This window comes from Centruroides sculpturatus, unplaced genomic scaffold, assembly GCF_000671375.1.
Source record: "Centruroides sculpturatus isolate CEXI.00-Female unplaced genomic scaffold, Cexi_2.0 scaffold553, whole genome shotgun sequence".
Taxonomy (NCBI): domain Eukaryota; kingdom Metazoa; phylum Arthropoda; class Arachnida; order Scorpiones; family Buthidae; genus Centruroides; species Centruroides sculpturatus.
In genome coordinates this window covers 342,878-366,589 of record NW_019384837.1, presented here as the reverse complement: position 1 = coordinate 366,589, position 23,712 = coordinate 342,878, and the positions used below count along the sequence as shown (strand labels likewise).

The window sequence follows — 23,712 nt, the reverse complement described above, 5'->3', positions numbered from 1 at the left end:
TTCAGGGCTAGGCAGAACCAGAGAGGACTCAAGGAATCTCCTTGAAAAATTCCTCGCCTAATGAATATTTCGTTTGTTTGTATGGAAGTGTTACTAACCCTGAGATGCAGTGTTGTTCTCCAGTGCTGCATAGTGTTTTCGAAGAATGCAATGAGTGATGGATGTATTTTGTACATGTGTAGAATATGTAGCAGCCAACTGTGTGGAACACTGTCGAATGCTTTTATTATTATTATTACTATTATTATTATTAAATCATTTTTGCGATAAAATACATTGGAGTAAATAATTTTGTAATTATTTAAGATCTTTTGTACTTTCCTATTTGTTTTTGGATACATTAAAGCATTTTTTGAAAACATACAGTAAGGTTCCATATTACCATCCGGTTTTCCCTAAGCCTACTTTCTGACTTTTTGTACAGAAGCCTTCAAAAACCATACTTATAGTTACACTAGCGAAAAATCCAATTAGGAACATTTAGTTTAATAGTTACCAGTACTTTTCGCACAGAAAATGTGGATGTAGTTATGATACCTTGTTTACAATTCACTATAATAAAAATGCTCCATATGGGGTTCCATAATACCACCTTCTCCTCTACTTCTAAGGTATTTAAAATCAGTTTTTTTACAACTTCTGCTGTTTGTTGTGATACAGGAAACTAACTTATAAGTTTCGACAAATTATGTTTTCATAAATCCTGAACAATATAAGAAAGGTAGCTAATATCATATTTGTAATTCCTAACCTTCGTATAGTAAATTTGCAGCGTTTCTATACTTTTGTGGAGCACCTTATAATTGGGCATAGCAATTTTAACCTAAATACTAAAGGCGGATGAATTGTCTTATATTGCTTTCTATTTTTGTAACTTTGGTTCTCTTCGATAGCATATAAAACATCATACAGCAAATATAATCTCAAATTTATCAATAAAATTATAATTGGAAATCTTAAGGAAATAAAAAAAACAAGCAAATTGCCTCTGCCTTATCAACCAGAAAAGTTTTTAAAGTAAATCAGAATATTGTACAAGTTTTATGCGAAATTTGAAAAGAAAAATCTCATTTGTAAATTTTACTATTAATTGATTCGCTATTGTTAAAATTTTGAAAGAATTACGCAAAACACAAACAATAATCTATCGGTCACTATTGACATTCCTGACAGTAAAAACTTTCACGAAAATTAGTTTTAATTAATACATTTAAATATAATAGTGGATTGGAGTAAGATTAATCTAATTTTTTCATGCTGTTGAAAAAATTATCAAAATTGGGAAGACATAAAGTGGATTTTCTTGTTACCATTGCGTAAACAGCGGCTACCAATTAAGAATCTTCATAAAATTACTTCAATATCATGGAAAAAATGTACTCGATGAGATAAACTGATTTAAGTAAAAAATAAAAGTCTATACGATAAATTTAAATACTGTGTTTTAAATATAGCATAACTTAAAATAATTGATCGTAATCATAATCATATATATATTAAATTGACATATATATATCAATTTACATAATCATATATAACAATAATATAATATATAAAGAAGTTTGTTAGCTAGTTTCTTTATACATTTCAACACGGTTTGAACAAATAAAATAAAACTTTCTAGGGACCATCCTCTTGTCCAAGACTTCTCCTGGATGTGAGGATGAACGACTTTTTTTGGTCGAAATAATTTCAATTTCCCGCTTACAACAGACTCTCAGTCTATCTGACCGGCAAGATGGTGATGTTCGATTAGAAAAATTACTTAATATAAAGTTACCAACGAGCAAAAAATATATTTTCAGGGGTTTTCGAGTCAAAGTATTTGGTCCATTTTTCGCGGAATTTGATTGGTTCGCCGATTACCATTTCATTTTCGACTGTGATTGGTACGTTAGAATTAACATTGAAAAACATTTGAATGTCTTGAATTATCTTCTCATTTTTATCTTCCCTCCACGCACCTTTCTATTTAAAAAGACCCATTGAATTTCAACGGATAAACGTGCTAATAATATAGTACATAAATAAGTCCATAAAATGCATCTCCATTTTTCTTGAAACTTTTATTCCTCATTCCCGTTTGTCCATGTTTCCGTAACACCCTCCCTTCTTCGCACGTCCAACAAAACTCAACTCCCCTAAAACTTAAACGAAACATACATGGAATTTTGAAATAAATATAATAAAATGTATAAACTGTATATAATTTAATGAAATAAAACTGACGTCAACTGAAGCTTGATTCTTTCCCCTTGTCCAATTTGTAAACCCCCTCCCAATATGGATGTCATTTTCGGAGAAAAGGCGATCCATCCAGTGTGTCCATATTAGAGAAAGAAAGGACGTCATTTCAGGACAGCCTCCAACACAAATATCCTAATGTGTATCGATCATACTAAATAAATATTTCTGATTCAGGAAACATGCAGTTCGGTAAAGCTGCCACAATTTGTCCGATGTAAATAAAATATTTTTATCGATTTTATAATTTGTTCTTTCGGAAAATTTTATTGCTTTTATCGATTTTTTTCATACTGTACTCTATACATTGCGTTATATATGTAATGCCCTCATAATGAATGATACACGCCAGATATAGACGCTTTCCTGTTATTTGATAGCATTATTTTTACTTCTACAAAAATATTTTTCTTCAAAATTGTAGGATTTTCAAGCTAAATACAAATTCTATTAATACTTATATAACGAAATTTAAATTAAAATAATAATAATAAAAAAAATGCATTGATGTAAACATTCTTTTGACTTTTGATACTATATACGAAAATATACACATATACAATATATTTTAAATCTATAAAACAAAAAAAAATAATAATAATAATTACATATTTTATTATGTTCCATCATTTCTCTTACTCACTTTTAAATTTAAAACAGAAATGAATAAAAACAACAAAAGATTTTATTATCCATTCATATTATACTTCATGTTTAAAAAGATAGCAATCTGATTATGGTTTTAATATATAAAAAATATATTAACATAATTTTAAACAGTAATATAACATTAAAATACATGAATTTAAACCATTAATTATCTAAAAGTTTAAATTTTTTTCTTTTAAATAAAATATGAAAGCAATTACAGTTTTAATAAATTTTAATAATGATGATTTAGAATGCAAACTAATTTAATAATTGTTAAAGTACTTTACTATTTATATTAGGAAATTAAATCAATAGGTGTGAAAAAAATTCAAACTTTATAAGACAAAAAAAACTAAAAGATATAAAACAGTTATGAAAATTTGGAGAATTAAATATAATTGATTTTAGGTATAACGAAAATTATTGATTAAATCCATCTTTAGCTTATATTCCTTGGACTTTATTTGAAATAAACAGAAAAAAAAAGTTTGTAAATTTCAAAATATGGGGTTTAATTACCCAAATAATTATTTTCTTAGTAGCAATGTAATTCAATTTAATAATCAAATACTGAAATATTTTATTGAACACAAAGAAAAATTTCAAAATTCATTATTACTAATTGAAACAATGAATAATTTTTGTATTGATCTAATGATAACAAAATTCTTCATAAAATTAAATAAGCCATAATAATTTATGCTAATATCAACCTAGCTATTAGTTTTTTATTTAAAAGTTGTAATTTATTAAATTTTGCATATAATTTAGTGTTTAAGTAGATTTTTTGGGCTTCAATTTGAAAAAAATTGTATTTTCCACTGTCATCCATCTGATCTACCTTAATCTCAAGATGGAGTTTGATAGATGAAAGACCAGATACGGAAAGTTTAGGGACAGGAGGCCCTGATTAACTATATACAAACTTCTGGTCTAGAACAGAAGTCACATGAATTCAATTCAAAAATTTTTCCCTGAATGGAGTTAGATGCATTACTGGCATGATTCTATTGCTAACAGGAAAAGTATGATGTATAGGTGCTTGCTAACAGGAAAAGTATTATGTACTGTACAGGAACAAGACACTACTAATTTGAGATGGAGAGCATATAGTTTAAATTAAATACATTAAAACTACGATTAAAAATTGCAGCCTGGCATTGTGACAATGTCACAATAAATAATTGCTTGTTCAATATAAATTAAAATCTGTTTCTAGGAACACACACACACACACACGTATGAAGAAAAATTTCTTATAATTATTGTCAGATATATATTAAAAGTAAATCTTTTAAGGTTTAGTTTTAATATAGATCTTTACCTTTAAAATGCAGTCTTTTTATTTCAGCGTCTAACATTTTCAGTCAGTTAATTGACCTTTTTCGATTCTTTCCCGAAGAAGGTCAATTAACTGACCAAAAAAGTTAGGCACTGAAATAAAAAGACTGTATTTTAAAGGTTTTTAAGGTTTAGTTATTTATAAGTGCAGTTAGAGAAGAGTCAGATCTACGCATATATTGTTCTGCATTCCTACGCTTACACATAAAAAATTAAAAGCTCATGTAAAATGAATCTAAATATTAATATTCTTACTGGATGACTGAAGTCATCCAAGCAAAAACAAGTACTTTATGATTCATGTACAAAAATGCTTTCTATAAAATTAGTTTCATACATTAAAATTAGAACATATTAAAGATTCCAAACTTTTTAAATAGTCATTAATATTAATTTAAAATATAGTGATAATTGATTTATTTTATTTTTCAAATTAATTTAATAAACACATTCTGAATAAATCTGTTAATCATTTAACATTTTTATAAATTTTTCTTATTAATAAAACATTTAAAACATTTTGTATTAATTCAAAAATTTGAGGTTAAGGTTTTCTTTTAGTTTTAAATTATAAATAGTCTCAGTATAAAAAAAAATCAATAAACTAGTTGTTTCAATAAATATGAACAAGACAAGGGTTAAAAATATATTAACTCTGTTATATAACCATTAATTATTCATAACAGCAAATCAATAACATTCATAAATACTATGGCTTTGGATTTTTTTATTGGAGTTTTATTGCTTCCACAATTCACTAGAGTACTAAGTGAAGTGTAACAGAGAACTCTTGTTGTTGTCTGTTGCTACTGGCAACGTTAGCTGTGTGCATGTTGCTCTAATGACATTATATTAATTCCTGTTAAACTTACAATGAATCTGGACATCTGCACTTAATTGAAATTTTGAATTTTGTTCAATGTTATATGTTGGATTTGAGCTTTCTTCATACATTTTGAAATTTCAGTAAGTACAGTTTATTTCAAAATAATATAAACTTAAGATATTAATAGTAAAGAATGAAAGTAAAATTATATATANATTGAAAAATTTAAACAGTATACTAAAGAATACTGAGAAGTGTCAGCAAACTTTAATAAGATTAAGATTATAAAAACTTATCCATCTTTTAGAATATTCTTTTCTTTCATCTAAATTTATCTGATTGAATTCAACAAAATTCATTGTTCATATATGATTTCTCTAAATAATGTTAAGGTTCTCACACACATACCACGGTACTTTATACTTCAAATTTAATTTATTCCAGGAGGCTGTTTAAAGGCCAAAGCAATTTATGCCATTACAGATAATGGAAAGTGAATTAATCTATTCCCAGACTCTGAATAATACTTATTTTGATAAACTTAAAACAGCAAATACACATAATTTAAGGTAAAAAAAAATAACACAATTAATTGCTCTAATAATAAAATGAAAATTGCATTTACTAGTCACACAATGTTGACATTGGCATCTTAAACATGGCTGCCAGATCTGCCATAATACGTATGTCACTTTCATACTTAGCAATAAGTTCCTTTTTCATGTTAACCAATGAAATTACAACTTTCCTTCTAGGCTTTATGACTTCTACAACTTCTCAGATGCCATGATTAATAAGTAAAGATTATATTGTGTTGAACTAAACCATAATACAAGTTAATATCGAATATCAATTCTTTACAACTGTTGTCAGACTGTAATTAAATAAAAATTCATTTAAAATTAAAATTTTTAAAAATTTTTCTGCTTTATTAAGAAATAAATTAAATGCTTTTCTCCTTATTTTTTCCAGATTTATGAAGATATAAACAGCACAATTATTTTAACCAGTATAGAAGTGTTTTGAGAATTTCTGTAACATTTCCTATTTTTTTCTGTATCTTTACTTCAAACAAATTAATTACACTTTAGAAATAAAATTATGCCACAATATGTCTTTAATACTTTTCAAATATATTTTAGTTACAACAATAGTAATGACAAAGATGAAAACAATAATTTTTGGGCTTTCTCCTTGTCTTAGTGGGCCATGTGTTCATGGGGTATGTGTAGATACAGAAAAAGATACATACAGATGTTATTGTATCAATGGTTATACAGGATTAAATTGTCAAACGAATTATGATGATTGCAGAAGTATGCCATGTCAACATGGAGCTACATGCATTGATGGAGTAGCTTCTTTTACCTGTGTATGCTTGGAAGGATATACTGGTAAGTTTTATTCAGTTACTTTGATTCCTGACATAGATATTTACCTGAAAATTAATTGAATAAAAAAATAATAATAATAATAATCTTTATTGTACTTATTTTGTACAAGAGGAATTTAAGATGTACAGTACAAGTTAGTTTAGCTGTTTACATACATTAACAAAAACAAAAAATTTCATAACCTTCCGTATGACTGATATCTGGAGACTTCCAAATAATTTACAATACTTCCATAACCAAAATTCAACAAGAACAATCTTCAAGGACTGATTACTATGATAGAAGATGCTAGGACTCTCCACAATGTCTAAAAGGAGATAAGTAAAGCCACTAGCAAAAAAATTTTATACAAAATGAATCCTTTGTTGATATTCAAGCTTCTTGTTCCATTTAATATCAATATTGAAGGATCCTGTCTACAAGCTACTACATAATGATAAGGATCTTCCCAACCAAAAATATCCATAAAAATATTTTAGAAGAGTATGCTATTCCTCTCAAGGGTGAGAGGGTCACACATGTCCTTCCAGTACATTGGACCAACTTTAAGATCTTTGGATGCTAGTTTGAAGGAGTATAAGTGTAACATTTAGAAGTCCAAACAAGTCACATCCTTAATTGCCTATGCTTTTTCTGACTTCATTGATGTATGCTGGCAACATGCTAAAATTTTCAGAAGTATTAGAAATATACATCACATACAGGTAACCCCCGCATAACACGGTAGTTACGTTCCAAAAAATTGCTGTGTTATGCGAATCCGTGTTATACGAAACAAAGAACTAATACGAAAAGGAGGGTTAGGTTCCAAAAATTAAAAAACATGCTAGTATATTTTCATAATTAAGATAAATATCTTCATTAAAATTTTTTTAAGTGATACATATTAATATAAATTAAACAATGTTTTCTTCGTCATCACTAAAAACACTATTAATTAACCGAGAGCGTTTTCTTTTTGGCAAGTTATCCTTATCCTCTGAGCATTTTTCTGCATTATCTTCAGATCCATGCTTTACCTTTTGCAAAATGTATGTAATTTTAGATTGCTTGCTTCTAGTTAAAAGGTCTTTATAAATTTCCTTATATGGTGCTAAGCACTTATGAAGAATAAAGCAAGTATGGAATAAGGGAAAAACATTCGGCAACATCAGAAGCAGAAGCGTCGCGATCTGGCAACATTGAAACAAGTTTCGAGAAGGACCACGTGTATCGACAGAAGGCGAGAAGAGAATTTTTACATACTTAAGTACTAATAGTTCACGAAAATTATTATTTTCGTGAATTATTATTACTTAATTATGTAAAAATTTATTACATTTCCTGTTGTACGAGAGTTTTACCCAATTCTCGAACCGTGTCAGAGTGAATCCGTGCTATATAAGTACCGTGTTATACGGGGGATAGTACCAATTCTCGAACCGTGTTAGAGTGAATCCGTGCTATAGAAGTGCCGTGTTATACGGGGGTTACCTGTACATCATCATTTCCCAAAGCGGGCTCATAAGGCTCTGCAACTGAAATTCTAGGGCTCTGTAAATCTTTTAAAACATTCTAAAGTTAATGAATCGAATGCATTATTTGTTTACTTTATAACTATTTTTAAGCCAACAGTTATTTATTTGAGTAGGCAGTACACTTCTATGTGGTAGTTGCTATTTGCCATTATCATGCATTATTTGTACAACTGTCATTTCATTGAATGATAAAAATAAAATACTGTATATATTTGTTTATTAATAAACAATTCAAAAACAATTATATATATTTTAATTTAATCATTCAATGCAAATAATAATAAAAAGTAAAGCATTAGAGTCTGGTAGTCTCATTCTTTCTCTGTCAATTTTACAAATTTATAGCAAAAGATGCTGATGAGTTGTGAGGTTTTCCCAAAAAGATTTTTCCTTGCATAAAGGTTCTACTTTACCAAGAAGTTTGGGAAATGCTAAAATATATTATGCAGAGACTCTATACATTTACAGATATGTGCAATAGGGTTGTTCAAACAACTATAAGAACATTAACCCCCCTCTTGGTGGCCTGGATGGCCTGCTATGCGTTGGATAAGGCATAATTAAGACTGACATCATATATGTGTGATGCTCACCTTTATTTACCATATTTTCTAGCATATAAGACAATTTTTTTAACCCAGGAAAATCTTCTCAAAAGTCTGAGGTCGTCTTATATGGTGGGTGCTGCAGTCGGCCAGGACGCCCAGGGTATGGCTAGAGATAGAGAGGCTGTGCCCAGAAAAACACGCATCTTTCACCCGTCTGGCCTACCCTTGTATGTATCCTATTACTGTACCTCTTTCTCTGCCTCTCAGATCTCGCTCCTGAGAACTGCAGTGAAGCGGCACAGGCACACATATGCGAGATCTGTGAGGCAGAGGAGGAGGTACAGTAATAGGATACAAGGGCAGGCTGGGGTAGTCTTATATGGCGAGTATATCCCAAACTCTATATTTTAACTATAAAAGTCGGGGGTCGTCTTATACCCCGGAAAGTACAGTACATATATCATTTATTGTACCACCATTATATATATTCTTTATGTATTTTTGTAAAAGGTATATTTATTTTATTATTTATTAACTTATTACAGATTTTTATGTATTTGTATTGTATTTTTATTTTTGTTTGGAAAATTATCTATTATATTCTATTTTTTGCTGAGTTCAATTTTGTATTCTATCTGAAGATAGTCTTTAAAAATGAAAGCATTTGTAATTAAATTGTTTTTGCTGCTTAAAATGGTTTCATGAGTATAACAATCCATTCTAACCCAGCTCCTATTTTAACTAAATATAAAAAACACACTCATAAATAGAGCCAAAAAACATTTGTAAAGAAAAATTTAAATATTCCAGTGGTAAGATGTTTTTATACTTGATTTCATGAGTGTTTGAATTTCCATAATTGTAGTTTCTATTTTTTAGTACATGTAGAGTTTAATTGAGCACAATTATTACATTGGATGGAAGATCCCTCATCTCTGAAATATTTAGATGGTTTAAAAATAGTCAAGTTAATCAAGAACCAGAAAGTGATTAACTTTAAGGGCTCCGATTCTCTCTCAATAGCATGATGGGCAGGGTTTGAACTCTTATACTCACTTTTGATCTATATAGCATTGTTATAATAGTTACATCTTGTCATTGTCATTATGAAAAGAAGTTATAATTTTACAGCTTTACCACTGAGTTTGGGGTTGTACTATTGCACATGTGTGAGCTTCTACTATCTGGAAAGCTTCTCATTTTTTGATTTTGTTCTACTTTTCAAATTTGTAGTTCCATTTTGTATTTTTCATTCTTATATCTAGGTGAGGATGTCCAACAGTATATATCCAATCTGTTCTGCATAGATCATTTTGTATAACTTGTAACTTACCTGAGGATGTCAATTTTAAACAGACAGAACATTAGTATTAGTAAACTTGTTGAAATTTTAAACATAAAATAAACTAAATACTGGATAGTGAATAAGTTAAAAATCACACCTTTATCAATCCAGCAAACGATTTTTAATACCGTAAAAACGTTTTCAATCATTTTAAACAATCTTCCTCAGTTATACCAAAATAGAACATTGAAAATCAAACATAAAATAAAAACATGGAATAAATATAAAATTCAAACGTAAAAAATGCGCATGCGGAGTAAATATAATAAAATAAATTATATAAATAAGGCCAAAGCAACAAAAGTGAATAAAATTGTAGTATTATCTGTTATTACTGTTAATTATTGTAAAAAGATCTCCAAGCAGTGGATAACGCGTCTGCGTCTTTATGATTTATGTTTGAATTTTATATTTATTCCATGTTTTATTTTATGTTCAACTTTCAATGTTCTGTTTTGGTATAACTGAGGAAGATTGTTTAAAATGATTGAAAACGTTTTTATGGTATTAAAAATCGTTTTCTGGATTGATAAAGATGTGATTTTTAACTTGAAATTTTAAACTGGTACTAGTGTCTGAGTGAATTTTTTTATTAAGTATAACCAGTTTTTTGAGTGGTGACTGTTCTGAATCAATATTCACAAGCATTGTGAATATATCCAATTCTAATTTGATAACAGAAACATTTTATTTGTAGACAAGATATAGAAATCAATCTTGCCAAGAAAGTATGTAAGTAGTTTGTTTAAGCTCCATAAAAAATCATGATAAGGATGAACACTGTGGTTACCAGCTGAAATAATCAATAATTGAAGTAGAATGCTAATGATTTTGCTCTGCTTAATGGCCTTCTACAATCAAAAGAGGAAGGCNATTGAAAACGTTTTTATGGTATTAAAAATCGTTTTCTGGATTGATAAAGATGTGATTTTTAACTTGAAATTTTAAACTGGTACTAGTGTCTGAGTGAATTTTTTTATTAAGTATAACCAGTTTTTTGAGTGGTGACTGTTCTGAATCAATATTCACAAGCATTGTGAATATATCCAATTCTAATTTGATAACAGAAACATTTTATTTGTAGACAAGATATAGAAATCAATCTTGCCAAGAAAGTATGTAAGTAGTTTGTTTAAGCTCCATAAAAAATCATGATAAGGATGAACACTGTGGTTACCAGCTGAAATAATCAATAATTGAAGTAGAATGCTAATGATTTTGCTCTGCTTAATGGCCTTCTACAATCAAAAGAGGAAGGCTTCTACAGTCAAAAGTGGAATGCCAGCATCAGTAACAGAGGAAGATGAGATAGACCAAAAAGAACAAACAAGGCAGGAAGGTGAAGTCTGATAGCAATGGTTGATGTAAAAGACTAAGCAGATATTGCCAGGCAAGTAAAGGATATTTAAAATTGCTTTCTGAATTTACACATTCATATGTTTCTCACTTTAATGATATCAGAGAATGAATGCCATCATTGCTACAGTAATAATATGATTTTACTTTCATTTTCATATATGAAAAACAAAGTAATTTGGAATTTTGGAATAATATAAGATCCAACTTATAATTTGAAATTTGGAATATACAAGAACCAAATTTCCATGACTACATATTATGGCAACATGCAGATAAATGTTAATAATTACATTCTTATATCACAAATAATGAATTTATTATTATTATTAATTGATTTCTTCAAAATATTAGATGTAATAAAGACAGGCATTTTTCATTCATAAAGACAGTTCAATGAGAGTGACTGAAAGTTGTAAATTTTGGAAATTTCTGTGGACAACACCTAGTCCTAAAACGAATTAGTTAGAAAACAAATGACAGACAATCTATTAAGTTTAACATATTTAGATTTTTACAGCTATGGTGAGAAACGTTTAAAATTTACAAGAACCCTCTCGCGTCTTTTGAGGTACATTAGTGATGCGACAAAAGAGGCATTTGAAATTGACCGGTATCGGCGCCCTTGGGATTTGGCAGCCTGCATGCATATACACATCGCACACCTAGCAGGACTGTCTCTGATTCCACTCGCAGGGAGCTATTTGACTAAGTGGTTAAGATTTAAAGAGTAAACAATATTTTATGTTACTTTTATGTACGTTTCATTACAAAGCTATATTAAATTATAATTTTCTTTAAAAGTTTATTCATACAATTGAAGAATGTTTTGTACCAGGTATGTATATCCACCACACATTTTATTTCACCAAGTATAATTTTATTTTTAATTTTAGCCCTTATATCGTGGCTAGCGATTCGGAATGTAATTGTGATATTGAAAATTTATTTTAAAAAAGTTTTAGCTCAAAATCATATAATGAAAAAGAAAACATTATTAAAAGAGAAAGACCAATGCCTAAGTTAAATATAAACACTTCAATAAAAAAATTGTTTGACATTTTCACGTTAAATGGCTCCGTAAATGCATAAAAATGCAAAAATTGTTTTGTTGGCTCGCCTACTATTTTTGAATGAAATTAGTGTGTGGAATAAGAATGGCTTTGACAATTTAGCTGGCAAAAGACACGAAAAATCGTGGATTCTTTCGTATTTGAAGCAATTTGGAAATCAAAGCGGAATAGAATTTAACATTAGTAAATAATATAAAACAAATATTGAAAATTATAACAAGGTAATTACAGCTAATAGATATATTTTATCTAAATTAATAGATGTTATATGTTTTTATCAAAGCAAGAATCGGCATGTAGAGGGCATAGGGAATCTATTGAATCTAATAACAGAGGTAATTATATTGAACTTGTTTATTTATTAAGTACGTCAGATAAATAATCTATTAAAAATACATTTAGAGAATTAACTGATTGCCCCTGGCTTCTTACAGAAACAGCTTCCCTATCATCAAATGTCACGGCACACCACTGTGTACCAGTACAGTGCATTTATATTTCTGTAAATGTATTCGTTTATTTTATTATGTGTTATTTAAGTTTGAAAATATTCAAAAATTTTTGTAATTTGAATATTTTCAAACTTATGTTCGAATTGTGATGTCTTAATGTTCAGATGTTAAATTTCAATTGGCATTCCACTTCAAAAACTTGAAAACAAGCAATTGTTACATACAGGAGTTAGACAAAATAACATGAAAATTTGTGGCTCTGCAATGATTTGGGCAGCACTATCTTGGCTTTCACTGAGAATCTGGGACTTATTGTGATGTTTAAAGGAAAGATCATGGCACGACATTATGTTGAACTTTTGACTGATCAACTCTATCCCATGGTGCAAGTTTTGTTTTCAACTGGAGATGAAATGTTCCTTGATGACAATGTGCCAATCCACACTGCCAAATGTGCCCAGTCATAGCTTGATGAGCATCAAGGATGAAGTTCAACATCATCCTTGGCCTCCACAATTACTTGATCTCAACAACATCAAGTCCTTGTGGGAAATCTTGGAGGACAACATATGCAGTAAGTTTCCTCCTTTGCAGACACTTTTGGAACTTGAGTCCATTTTTCATGACAAATGGGGGGAACTTCTCTGGACACCTTCCACAATCTTTATTTGTTTATTCCATGTCAGATAAATGCTGTACTACAAGCAAAAGGTGATCCACATATTAAGAAACATTCAGCTTGATGTCACTGGTGTTTACATTATTTTGTCCAATCTCTGTATAAGAGCATGCTCTTATTTGAATGGAAATACAATATTAATTAATATTATAATTACTGTACTTTTAATTTTGGCTCCTTGAACTAAGTAGTTTTGATTGTATTCTATATATAATGGTGCCATTGTTATCTGATTTTATTAATTATAAAACTTTTTAAAATATTTTAAAATATAATATTCATTACAATCCTAGTCAATGCTAATGTAAATTTCAGATTTGCTGGGCTGCAATTTTGAAATTGCAGACCTATAAATTTCCACTGGCATCCATCAGTCTATCCTTCCTTAATTTCAAGAACAGTTAGATAGATGAAAGTGATGACCAGATATGGAAAACTTAGGGGTAGGAGGCCTGATTAACTGTATACAAATTGAAATTATATTGAATATTGAAATAACATGACTTCCAATCCAAATCGAAAGTAGTGTTATTTCAATTCAAAAATTTTCTCCAGAAGAGAGTTAGATGACTGGCATGACTTTATTGTTAACAGGAAAAGTATGATGTACAGGGGCAAGACACTACTAAAATCAAAATCATGTATTTTAAATTAAATAAATTAAAAATACGATTAAAAATTGCAACACGGCATTGTGACAATGTCATAATAAATAATTGCTTGTTCAATAGAAAATTTAAACATAATTTTAATATCAAGTTCTTTTTTGATGTTAAAGTTATCTGAGTAAACAAATATTTCATGAATGTAGCAAATATTACTTTTATAATTTAAATTATGATTTGTTGGAAGTTCTGTCATACTGTTGTAATTGTTTTCTCTGGTTCAGACTATTGTAATTATTTTCATAACTTTTTGATCTGTTAACAGTTCTATAAATAATCACGGTATTTTGTTTGTCATTTTTACAAAATTGTATTACAATGTAAAAATAATTATATTTGTTTTGTTTGTAGGAAGTTTATGTGAAGAAAATGTTAATGAATGTTTATCAGATCCTTGTCTAAATGATGGTGTCTGCCGTGATTCAGTGAATGGTTATACATGTGAATGCCTTCCAGGATTTAAAGGTGCTTGTATTTAGATAAATGTAAATACTAATTAATTATTTGTAATGAATAAATATTGTAATAATAGAATATGACACTGTGGTTACCAGCTGAAATAATCAATAATTGAAGTAGAATGCTAATGATTTTGCTCTGCTTAATGGCCTTCTACAATCAAAAGAGGAAGGCTTCTACAGTCAAAAGTGGAATGCCAGCATCAGTAACAGAGGAAGATGAGATAGACCAAAAAGAACAAACAAGGCAGGAAGGTGAAGTCTGATAGCAATGGTCGATGTAAAAGACTAAGCAGATATTGCCAGGCAAGTAAAGGATATTTAAAATTGCTTTCTGAATTTACACATTCATATGTTTCTCACTTTAATGATATCAGAGAATGAATGCCATCATTGCTACAGTAATAATATGATTTTACTTTCATTTTCATATATGAAAAACAAAGTAATTTGGAATTTTGGAATAATATAAGATCCAACTTATAATTTGAAATTTGGAATATACAAGAACCAAANTAAATGCCTATAATGAGTAAAATTTTCAATAATGCTAAAGGTTAGATACTGCATGTTTCAATAATACTTGAAACATGCAGTATCTAACCTTTAACCACCAAGATGCCAAAACATACATACACAGAATTTTGTAAGGTGTTTTTAATTTTTGGACTCTTTGCATGTCAAATTATTGAGAAATGCAAAAATGGATAAAACAATGAAGTTAATGATAGTTCAATAATGATTGACTGCAAAACTTCCCACTTATGCTACATTTCTCATGTCCCTTAACAAGGTCAAAACAAAGTCAACCTTAACAAAATAATCTTTATCTGATTCTTTTTGTTTTAAACACTTTTTTCAAATTATAAATTTATGTGATATTACCATATTAAATACTATTTTTTTATAATAATTTATTCAATTTAAGAATCTTAATAGTACCATTCAAATGAAAGAATTTTGAAAATATTATGACAAGTAGATTGAGCTGGTCAGATGACTGCAGCAGTAAAGGTATTAACTTGACATTCTGGGAAGCTCAAGTTTGAAGTTTGGATTGTCTTAAAAAATTTCATAGATGGATTAACCTGGATATATCAGTTCCCATCCCTCACCATCCAGCTGCCCTCATTGTGAACCTGATCAAACCCAAGAAGGGCTTAGTTCCTGCAGGACAGTAAGAATTAAAATTTAAAAAACGATGTTAAAAATTAAATAGACTGCTTATTTAAAGAAAACAAAAATAAAACTTTTAATTAATTAGAAAAATTTTAAGCCATTATTTTGGCTCTCTTCAATTTACAAATATATTTAACAGTGTGAAATAAGAAATTCAAAACAAAAAGTGATAATTATAGAAAGCCAAATAATTTGCCAGATTTTCTCTCAGCTCTATTAAGGCTAACTTAAATTAACCTTAATATAGCCCAACAGGTAATATGGCAAGTCATTTGACATTAATTGAAAATCAGGCTTTGTTGTTAGATAATTGTAGTGTTTGATATTGGAAGCAGACAAATTACAATAAAGTTTAAAATTTCAAAATAATATTCCACAAATATAATTTGAAATAATAAATTAAAAATTTATAACTGAATTAAAATAATTAAAGTATTATAATTAATACTTTAATGAACTGAATTGACAACAACTGTCCACACTTTTCCAGCAGTAAAATGTGCGGTACCAGATGGAAGCCACTTTGAAGGCTTGAAGGTGACCACTCTATCGAGAAATAAAGAGCTCCATTTTCAGACACGAATAGGATGAATTAAATGTCCTGATTGAACAATGAAAGTTTTTATTAAAACAATAGAAAAGACTAAAGTTGAGGGAAACGTGGCTGGAGAGGAGTTGTATTTAGTCGCGAAACTGACCTCTCCCGTGCCCTCCAATCAGTTTTGAATTGTCACCAGGTGACGTATGATGTAACTCATTCTAAGTTCAATCAGTGTTTATAATTTGTTTATGTTAAATGTCAGAAATCAAACATCTTGTCAAATTTATTACCTTGTTCTGTCAGGTATTGTTACTCATTCTACCTCATAAAATTGATAACAGCTGTCAAACAAACTGAATTAATTGCTGGAGGTGACTAAGGTCAAGATTTGTAGTGTGACCTTAGTAATAATTGTTTAACCTGGACATTCACCTGATCGGTTGTTATCAGCTATAAAATTGAACGGAGTGTGTGTGGGTTTTTTCCACTTCTCGTCTGATCTTTTGACCTTAAATTAAAATATAACATAAGTATTTAATTACTTACTATTTCTGATCTCCTTCCCCTCTTTGGATGTCACATGTATATATCAAATAAGTTGAGTGTGGAGGTGCATTTCCTACGAACCTACTATATATCTGGAATGTCTCAGGTTGTGCTAAGGGGCCATCCATAAATTACATAAGGTATTTTGGGATGGGTGGGGGTCAAGGATTTCTTACGATTTCTTACTCAGGAGTGGTGGGTAATAGATCTTGTCTTACATAATATTTTTATTTTTATTTTTTGATTTCATTGAGTGGTGGAGTTTTGAATTTGGCTTCAATTTGGCCGTTTCTATTAAGAACGCTTGTTGTACCAATGCCATCTCGTGTGACGTGATAGAATAATAATGCTCGAGACTCACGCTCTACACATTTTTTTTATCATGGAAGAAAGGCCATGTGGTGGTTTCTCTCTCTTCTCTCTTGTTTTGTTTTGTATGACATTTCTGTTTACACGTGTACTAGCAAGTCGATCTGTCAAAGTTTTTGCGTCCTTTTGTGAAAATTAAAATTAATAGAAAAATGAATATTATGACGTTGATTAATGATAATAATAATGAAAAGATTGTTAATAATTAAAAAAATTAAGTTGTTAAAATGAATTGTTCATTCGAATTCATTAAATTTTTATATTTTAAAATTATTAGTACATATTAATTAACTAATTAATAATTATATATTTTGGACCTAAGATTTTTAGGGCTTCATAAAAAATTTTTCTTGTTAAAATCTTTCTTTAAAATCATGCCTAAATATTACATAAGATAGGGAAGGGGAGGGGGGATCAAAATAAATATTACAATTTCTTACACAGGGGTGGGTGGGGTCTAGAATGGCCGAAATCAACCTTATGTAATTTATGGACAGCCACTAAGTGAAGAAAGCTGCTTTAGGAGACAGAGAACAGAAGGGACCTTCACTCATGTTCTACCGTGTCACAATTTTTAAACAACAAGAACTATTAGAATCAAACATTCACCTATTCTGCTGTTAACATCAAAATAATATTTTGTGACAACAAAACACAAACTTTTTATTTAAGTGACTACAGGGAGATATATGGTCTTGTTTTTTTATTATTACAGCGTCCCATCTTACCATTTAATGGGTTATCTATTGGTGATCTCCAAGCTGTAGATACCATTTCAGCATTCTGTAATATGATTTCTTATATATCTCCCAAGCTTCAAGTGTTAGAGGAAGTGTATAAATGTCAAAGATGCTGAAAGGGTATGTACAGTTTGAAAATCACTAATAGATAATTTGTTAAATTGTAAGATGCAGATATTTTAATAATGAGAAATAGAGCCACACATTTCCCTGTAGTCACTTATAAAAAAGTTTGTTTTTGTTGTCATAAAATATTATTTTGATGTTAACAGCTGAACAAATGTATGTTTGATTCTAATAGTTCTTGAAATTTAAAAATATCATGACATAGTAGAGCATGATTAAAAACATTCCAAATTTAGAATTTGCAGCTTTTAACTCAATATCTTCTGTATATGCCTGATGCTGACTCCTGATCAAGACCAAAAACATTTGTATTTCTGAAATTAAACATTTTTCTGCTGGAAAAGTATGGAAGTTTGTTGACAATTCAATTCATTGACATAATATTTCTAGCTTTAAAAATAATTTGTTTATTACTTTAATTATGATAAATCAAAAATAGATATTTTTTCTAACAATTTAAAAATAAACAAATAGTTTTAATTCTTTTCTATAATAATATATAATAGCAGGAATTAATCTAACTTTAATCCTTTTATCTATGATACAATCTTTAAAATTATAATAATTATATATAATAAATTTAGATTCATAATTGCAAATTAAGATATTTCTGATAATTGTTTTTCAAAATAATATATTTTATTTTAAAAGGAGAACATTGTGAAGAAGACATAAATGTTTGTGAATTTGAAATAGCAAACAACTCTTATTGCCTTAATGGTGGAATATGCATTGATGGACCTGGTTATGAATATACTTGCAAGTAGGTAAAATATGATTTTGTATGATGAAATTAATGTATCAACAATTATGTAAAACTTTTTTAATAATTACTTTTTATATTTTAAAAATCTTTACACTTTCAAAATAATAATAGTCTTTATCAGTAAAGTATAGTCCTGGAAACTTGACTCTCAATAACTTGACATTCTGTAAAGAATGTTGAGAGTTATCAAGAGTTAAATCACATGTATTTTATTTTTGGACAACACGAGTGGTCCAAAAATAAAATACATGCAATCTAATCTAATTTTTACATCTATAACTTAACCATAGGATCAAATAAGTTATCATTCTTCACCATCAACACTTGATAATAGCATCAATTCCACATAGTAACAAAGAATATAAACCTTTTTCCAAGGTACCACTGAAAAATGCCACAACATGAATGTAGTCACTGAATAGCCAATATTTTTTTAAATTAAAATTTAACTACAAATAAAAATAGACACTATTAGTATGCAGTTAATATGTATATGAATTTACACATATAATACCTTTATGATGTGGCAGTATGCAATATTTTATGTATAGTTTTAATTTCATATTGTATTTTGTTAATAACTTGCTATCCCTTTGTTCTTCTGTGTCTTTTGTTTTCCATATTCCAAGAATTTTCGGACCCAATCCTTCTCGACCAGGGTGTGGAGGGGCAGACAATAGAGTACAGGGTGCCTTTAGGGCAAAAACTCGTTTTAGAGAATCACTTTTTGGATGGACACTGAGGTGGCAAGAGGTGTACAACGAAAGCTCTGGCTCGTTTCAGCATCGACGAGGGCTGGAGAGTGCGATATCAGAGTAAAAGACTTGTAAGAAGATTTTAAGTAAAAGGGTTAAGTGGAAGACTCCTCAGAGAAAATCCTGAATCTTGAAGTTAAAAAGGGTTCAGAGAAGCACATCTGCATGGATGTTAGAATTGGATCTGAACCAGAATACCGAAAGATTCGCCAAGATTTTGGGTACCCCTTTCCTATGAATCCTTCCTTCCCTTCTTCTTCTATCTATATGCATATTTCCTTCCATTAGTTTAAGTAGGTTAAGATATTAGGATAAGAATTTGATCTACGATTGTAAAATCTGTACTACCATATATTATATTACAATGGAATTATCAATTGTGACGATGCCACTCACGTGGAGGATTCATTGTATATACCATCATCGCAAAAGAAAATCTGGGAGTCGTATAAGAGTTGGGGCCTGTAAATTCCTTGTTTGTATGTGAAAATAAAGTCTGTTTCTTGTATATTATATCATACTTTGTGTCATTACATTTCACTTCAAACATCACAATGACAATTTTACTATTTAAACTAGCATCATTGCAATGCTGCTTTACATTAAACAAATTTGTTAATTTAGTGGAATTCTGCTATAGTTGGCAGCATAGTCCTATTGAAAAGATGGCCAGATTTGGTTGTATTTTAACACAATCTCATTTTTCTCTCTTTACTGTCAACATTGGAATCTGTAAAACTTATCATTTTTGATAACACCTTATATTAAGTTGAGTTTTTTAGACTCAACTGTATTTACATTTTAATTATTTTTGATGATAATTGTCAAAAGTATATTTTAGATATAGATAGGTAGAATATACTTTTATTTTAACTTAAATATTGAGAACTCAAATTCATTAAATAATTATTTAATTTTAAAATTACAGAAAATATTATTATTATACAAATACGATTCTATTATCAACATAATATATGTCAAAAACATTTGTATTTAAATATTTCAACAAGTTCTAGACTTCTATATATAGTTGATTAAAGTATTTTTCTACTTGAATATACAATTAAGGAATCATAGATTTATTTTATTACATAATTAATTATATAACTGTATTTCTATTATAACAGATTTATTACATTTAAATATAAATATATAGTGAAGAATTATGGCATACATTAAAAAACAAAACAATAAGTAAAAATATACTCTTTACATCATAATATTAAGAAGTTTGCTTAATAATATATTATGACTGAAAATTCATAATAATTTAATAGAAAATATTTATTTCAGCTGTCCTCCAGGATTTGAAGGTGTTTATTGTGAAAAAGAATTTAACGAATGTGGTTCTTTTCCTTGTTTAAATGGAGGAGTATGTATTGATAAACCTAACAATTTTTCCTGTATTTGTCTGTTTGGTGAGTTTAATGTTTTAAAAATGTCAAAATTTATCAAAATAAAACTTTAAATTTTTTTGTGTGTAAAAAGATTATATTTTTTATGAGCAATTAATTTACAAATCTTTCAGTTTTAAGTATTTGAACTAGTTTCTTTTTATAAAAATATTATTATTATACAAATACGATTCTATTATACTCTATAAAATTTTTTAAAATTAAATATAGCCTAATATTCCTAAATGTCATTAAAAAACAGCCCATAGTGCTTATCATATTGATCTATTGACATCAACCAACACATTCACAGATCATTAATCATATTATTCAAACTGCCAACAAATCTGTTAACATATTGTGTTGAATTTTTTGATGAGAAAGAATTTCTATCTCTTTAGATTTATTTACATCATAATCATCCTCATTTTCTACTAGCTATAGACCTTCTGTTTATGGAAAAATAACATCTCTCAACTTGATTTTCTAGACTATACGCTGTAAAAAATAAAAATTTGTCTGTTTTCTGTATTACTTTTCCACAAATGGGAATGAGGCTTTACTGTTGTGCACTTCAATTCCAGTTGTGTATTTTTTGTTTTTATTTACATAAATAGACAAAGTTAGTATTTCAGTTATATAAATTTATGAAGTATAATAAATATTAATGAATATCAAATTATGTTAAATAGACACCCACGATTGCCATAAATAATCAGACTATAATTTGAAAATATTAATTATGAATTGCAAATAAATTTGGCACTAGAGGGAGGCATTAGGTGTCATCTCATATTAAATTTAATAATAGCCCAATTATTTATGGCAATTGTGGGTGTCTATTTGCTAAGCATTGAGTTTTGGTAGATGTTTATATCTGTATATCTATGCTTTGCTGGGATATGCAATGGCCGACTGAGTGCCTTGAGTAGATGTTTCTGGCCGAGGGCACGGATGTGTCCCCAGTCGGCACTGTATTAACCGTCAATGGTTATACATTAGGATTATATATACTGGAAGAGGAGATCGGACCGAAGGTCTGCGTAGTGTAACTGGCAATGCATCTGCACGGTAAGTGGGAGTTGTGGGTTCGAGTCCTATCTTCGGACCAATTCTTTTCTTCCAGTTTATTCTAAGTGAATTAATTAAATATTATAATTATTAAGTTTAGTACGAGATGGCACCTAACGCCTCCCTCTAGTGCCAAATTTATTTGTAATTCATAATTAATATTTCCAAATTATAGCCCAATTATTTATGGCAATCGTGGGTGTCTATTTGCTAAGCATTGGGTTTCGGTAGATGTTTATATCTGTACAAATTATATTACATCTGTACAAATTATATTTTATACAGGGTGAGGCATAAAGATCTCCCACATTTGGAGNATATTTACAAATTATAGCCTGATTATTTACAGCGCAATCATAAGTGTCTATTTGCTAAGCATTGGGTTTCGGTAGATGTTTATATCTGTACAAATTATATTACATCTGTACAAATTATATTTTATACAGGGTGAGGCATAAAGATCTCCCACATTTGGAGTGGGTACTGTATGGGCTGTTGTGGCAGTAGAGACTGAACAAGTTTCATTTGGTAGGCTAGGCTCTCCCATTTTCATTTTGTCGACTTTGGTGACATTGGCCCATACATTTTTGAAGAAGGTGATGAAACAGTAACTGTTATCTTTGGCCGGTATATTGAAACGTTGAAGTTTCTGCACCCAAAACTGGATGACTTGGATACAGAACATGTATGGTTTCAATAGGATGGGATCACAGTTCATATAGCATGATGATTGTTTGGAGTGTCAAGGAAAATGTTTCCTGGCATTTGATCTCTTTAAGGGGAGACATGGGGTGGCTGACAAGGTCACTAGATTTAAGCCTTTGTGACTTTTACCTTTGGAATTACCTAAAGGAAAAGGTTTTCTGACATCTTCCTCGAACTTTTGAGGATTTGAAGGAAAAGATTTGAGAGTTTAGGGCATAGAAACTTCTTTAACATTTCAATATACCAACTGGAGGTAACAGTTACTGTTTCATCACCTTCTTCAAAAAAGTATGGGCCGATGACAAGAAAGTTGGATATACATTCCATTTCAATTTTAACTCATTATTTGAGCAGAGTCTAGCCATTAATGATATTCAATATTTTATTAATTAATAGTTATTTTAAATGAAAACAAATTTATATTTTGGAAACATACTATTTCAATTATTTCATTAAATTAAGAGAAATATGCACTTTGTTTCAAAAAGGTTGGACAGGAAAATTCTGTGAAACAGAAGTAAAAGAGTGCAAAGAAAATTTTTGTGAAAATGAAGGTATATGTCTTGTTGAAATATCTGCTGCTGGAATAAATATAACTGAACCTACATGTTATTGTGTGCCAGACTTCCATGGTATTGCTTGTGAGCAACGTTACAATGAATGTCTACCTGCTTCTCCTTGTATGAATGGTGGTACCTGTATAGATGGAGTGGACAGTTTCAGTTGTATGTGTCCCTTTGGATTTATTGGTATGAGTCATATTCCTAGATATTCTTATATTTAATAAGTTATTGATTACCAACATATTGAACAGATAAGATTACATTGTAAAACAAGAAAATGATTGATGCTAGAAAAATATATTTAAATTTTTATTGATTAGCAAATATTTTCATTTGATTACAGCTTAAATCATCAGGAATAAGGAGAATAAACTATGTAACAGAAAGAGTATATATTTTTAGACAGAA

The 23,712-nt window shown here is 29.3% G+C and overlaps 1 protein-coding gene across 1 annotated transcript in view; it reads left to right on the top strand.

The window, feature by feature from the left end:
- Positions 1-5,170: 5,170 nt before the first annotated feature.
- Positions 5,171-23,712, top strand: part of LOC111630227 (protein eyes shut-like) — a 57,018-nt gene continuing 38,476 nt past the window's right edge. The window contains exons 1-6 of the mRNA XM_023374294.1: positions 5,171-5,202; positions 6,035-6,456; positions 14,443-14,556; positions 18,702-18,813; positions 20,865-20,989; positions 23,230-23,490. Coding sequence (XP_023230062.1) covers positions 6,174-6,456; positions 14,443-14,556; positions 18,702-18,813; positions 20,865-20,989; positions 23,230-23,490 — 895 coding nt within the window. The 5' untranslated portion in view covers positions 5,171-5,202; positions 6,035-6,173. The remainder of the gene's footprint in view (positions 5,203-6,034; positions 6,457-14,442; positions 14,557-18,701; positions 18,814-20,864; positions 20,990-23,229; positions 23,491-23,712) is intronic.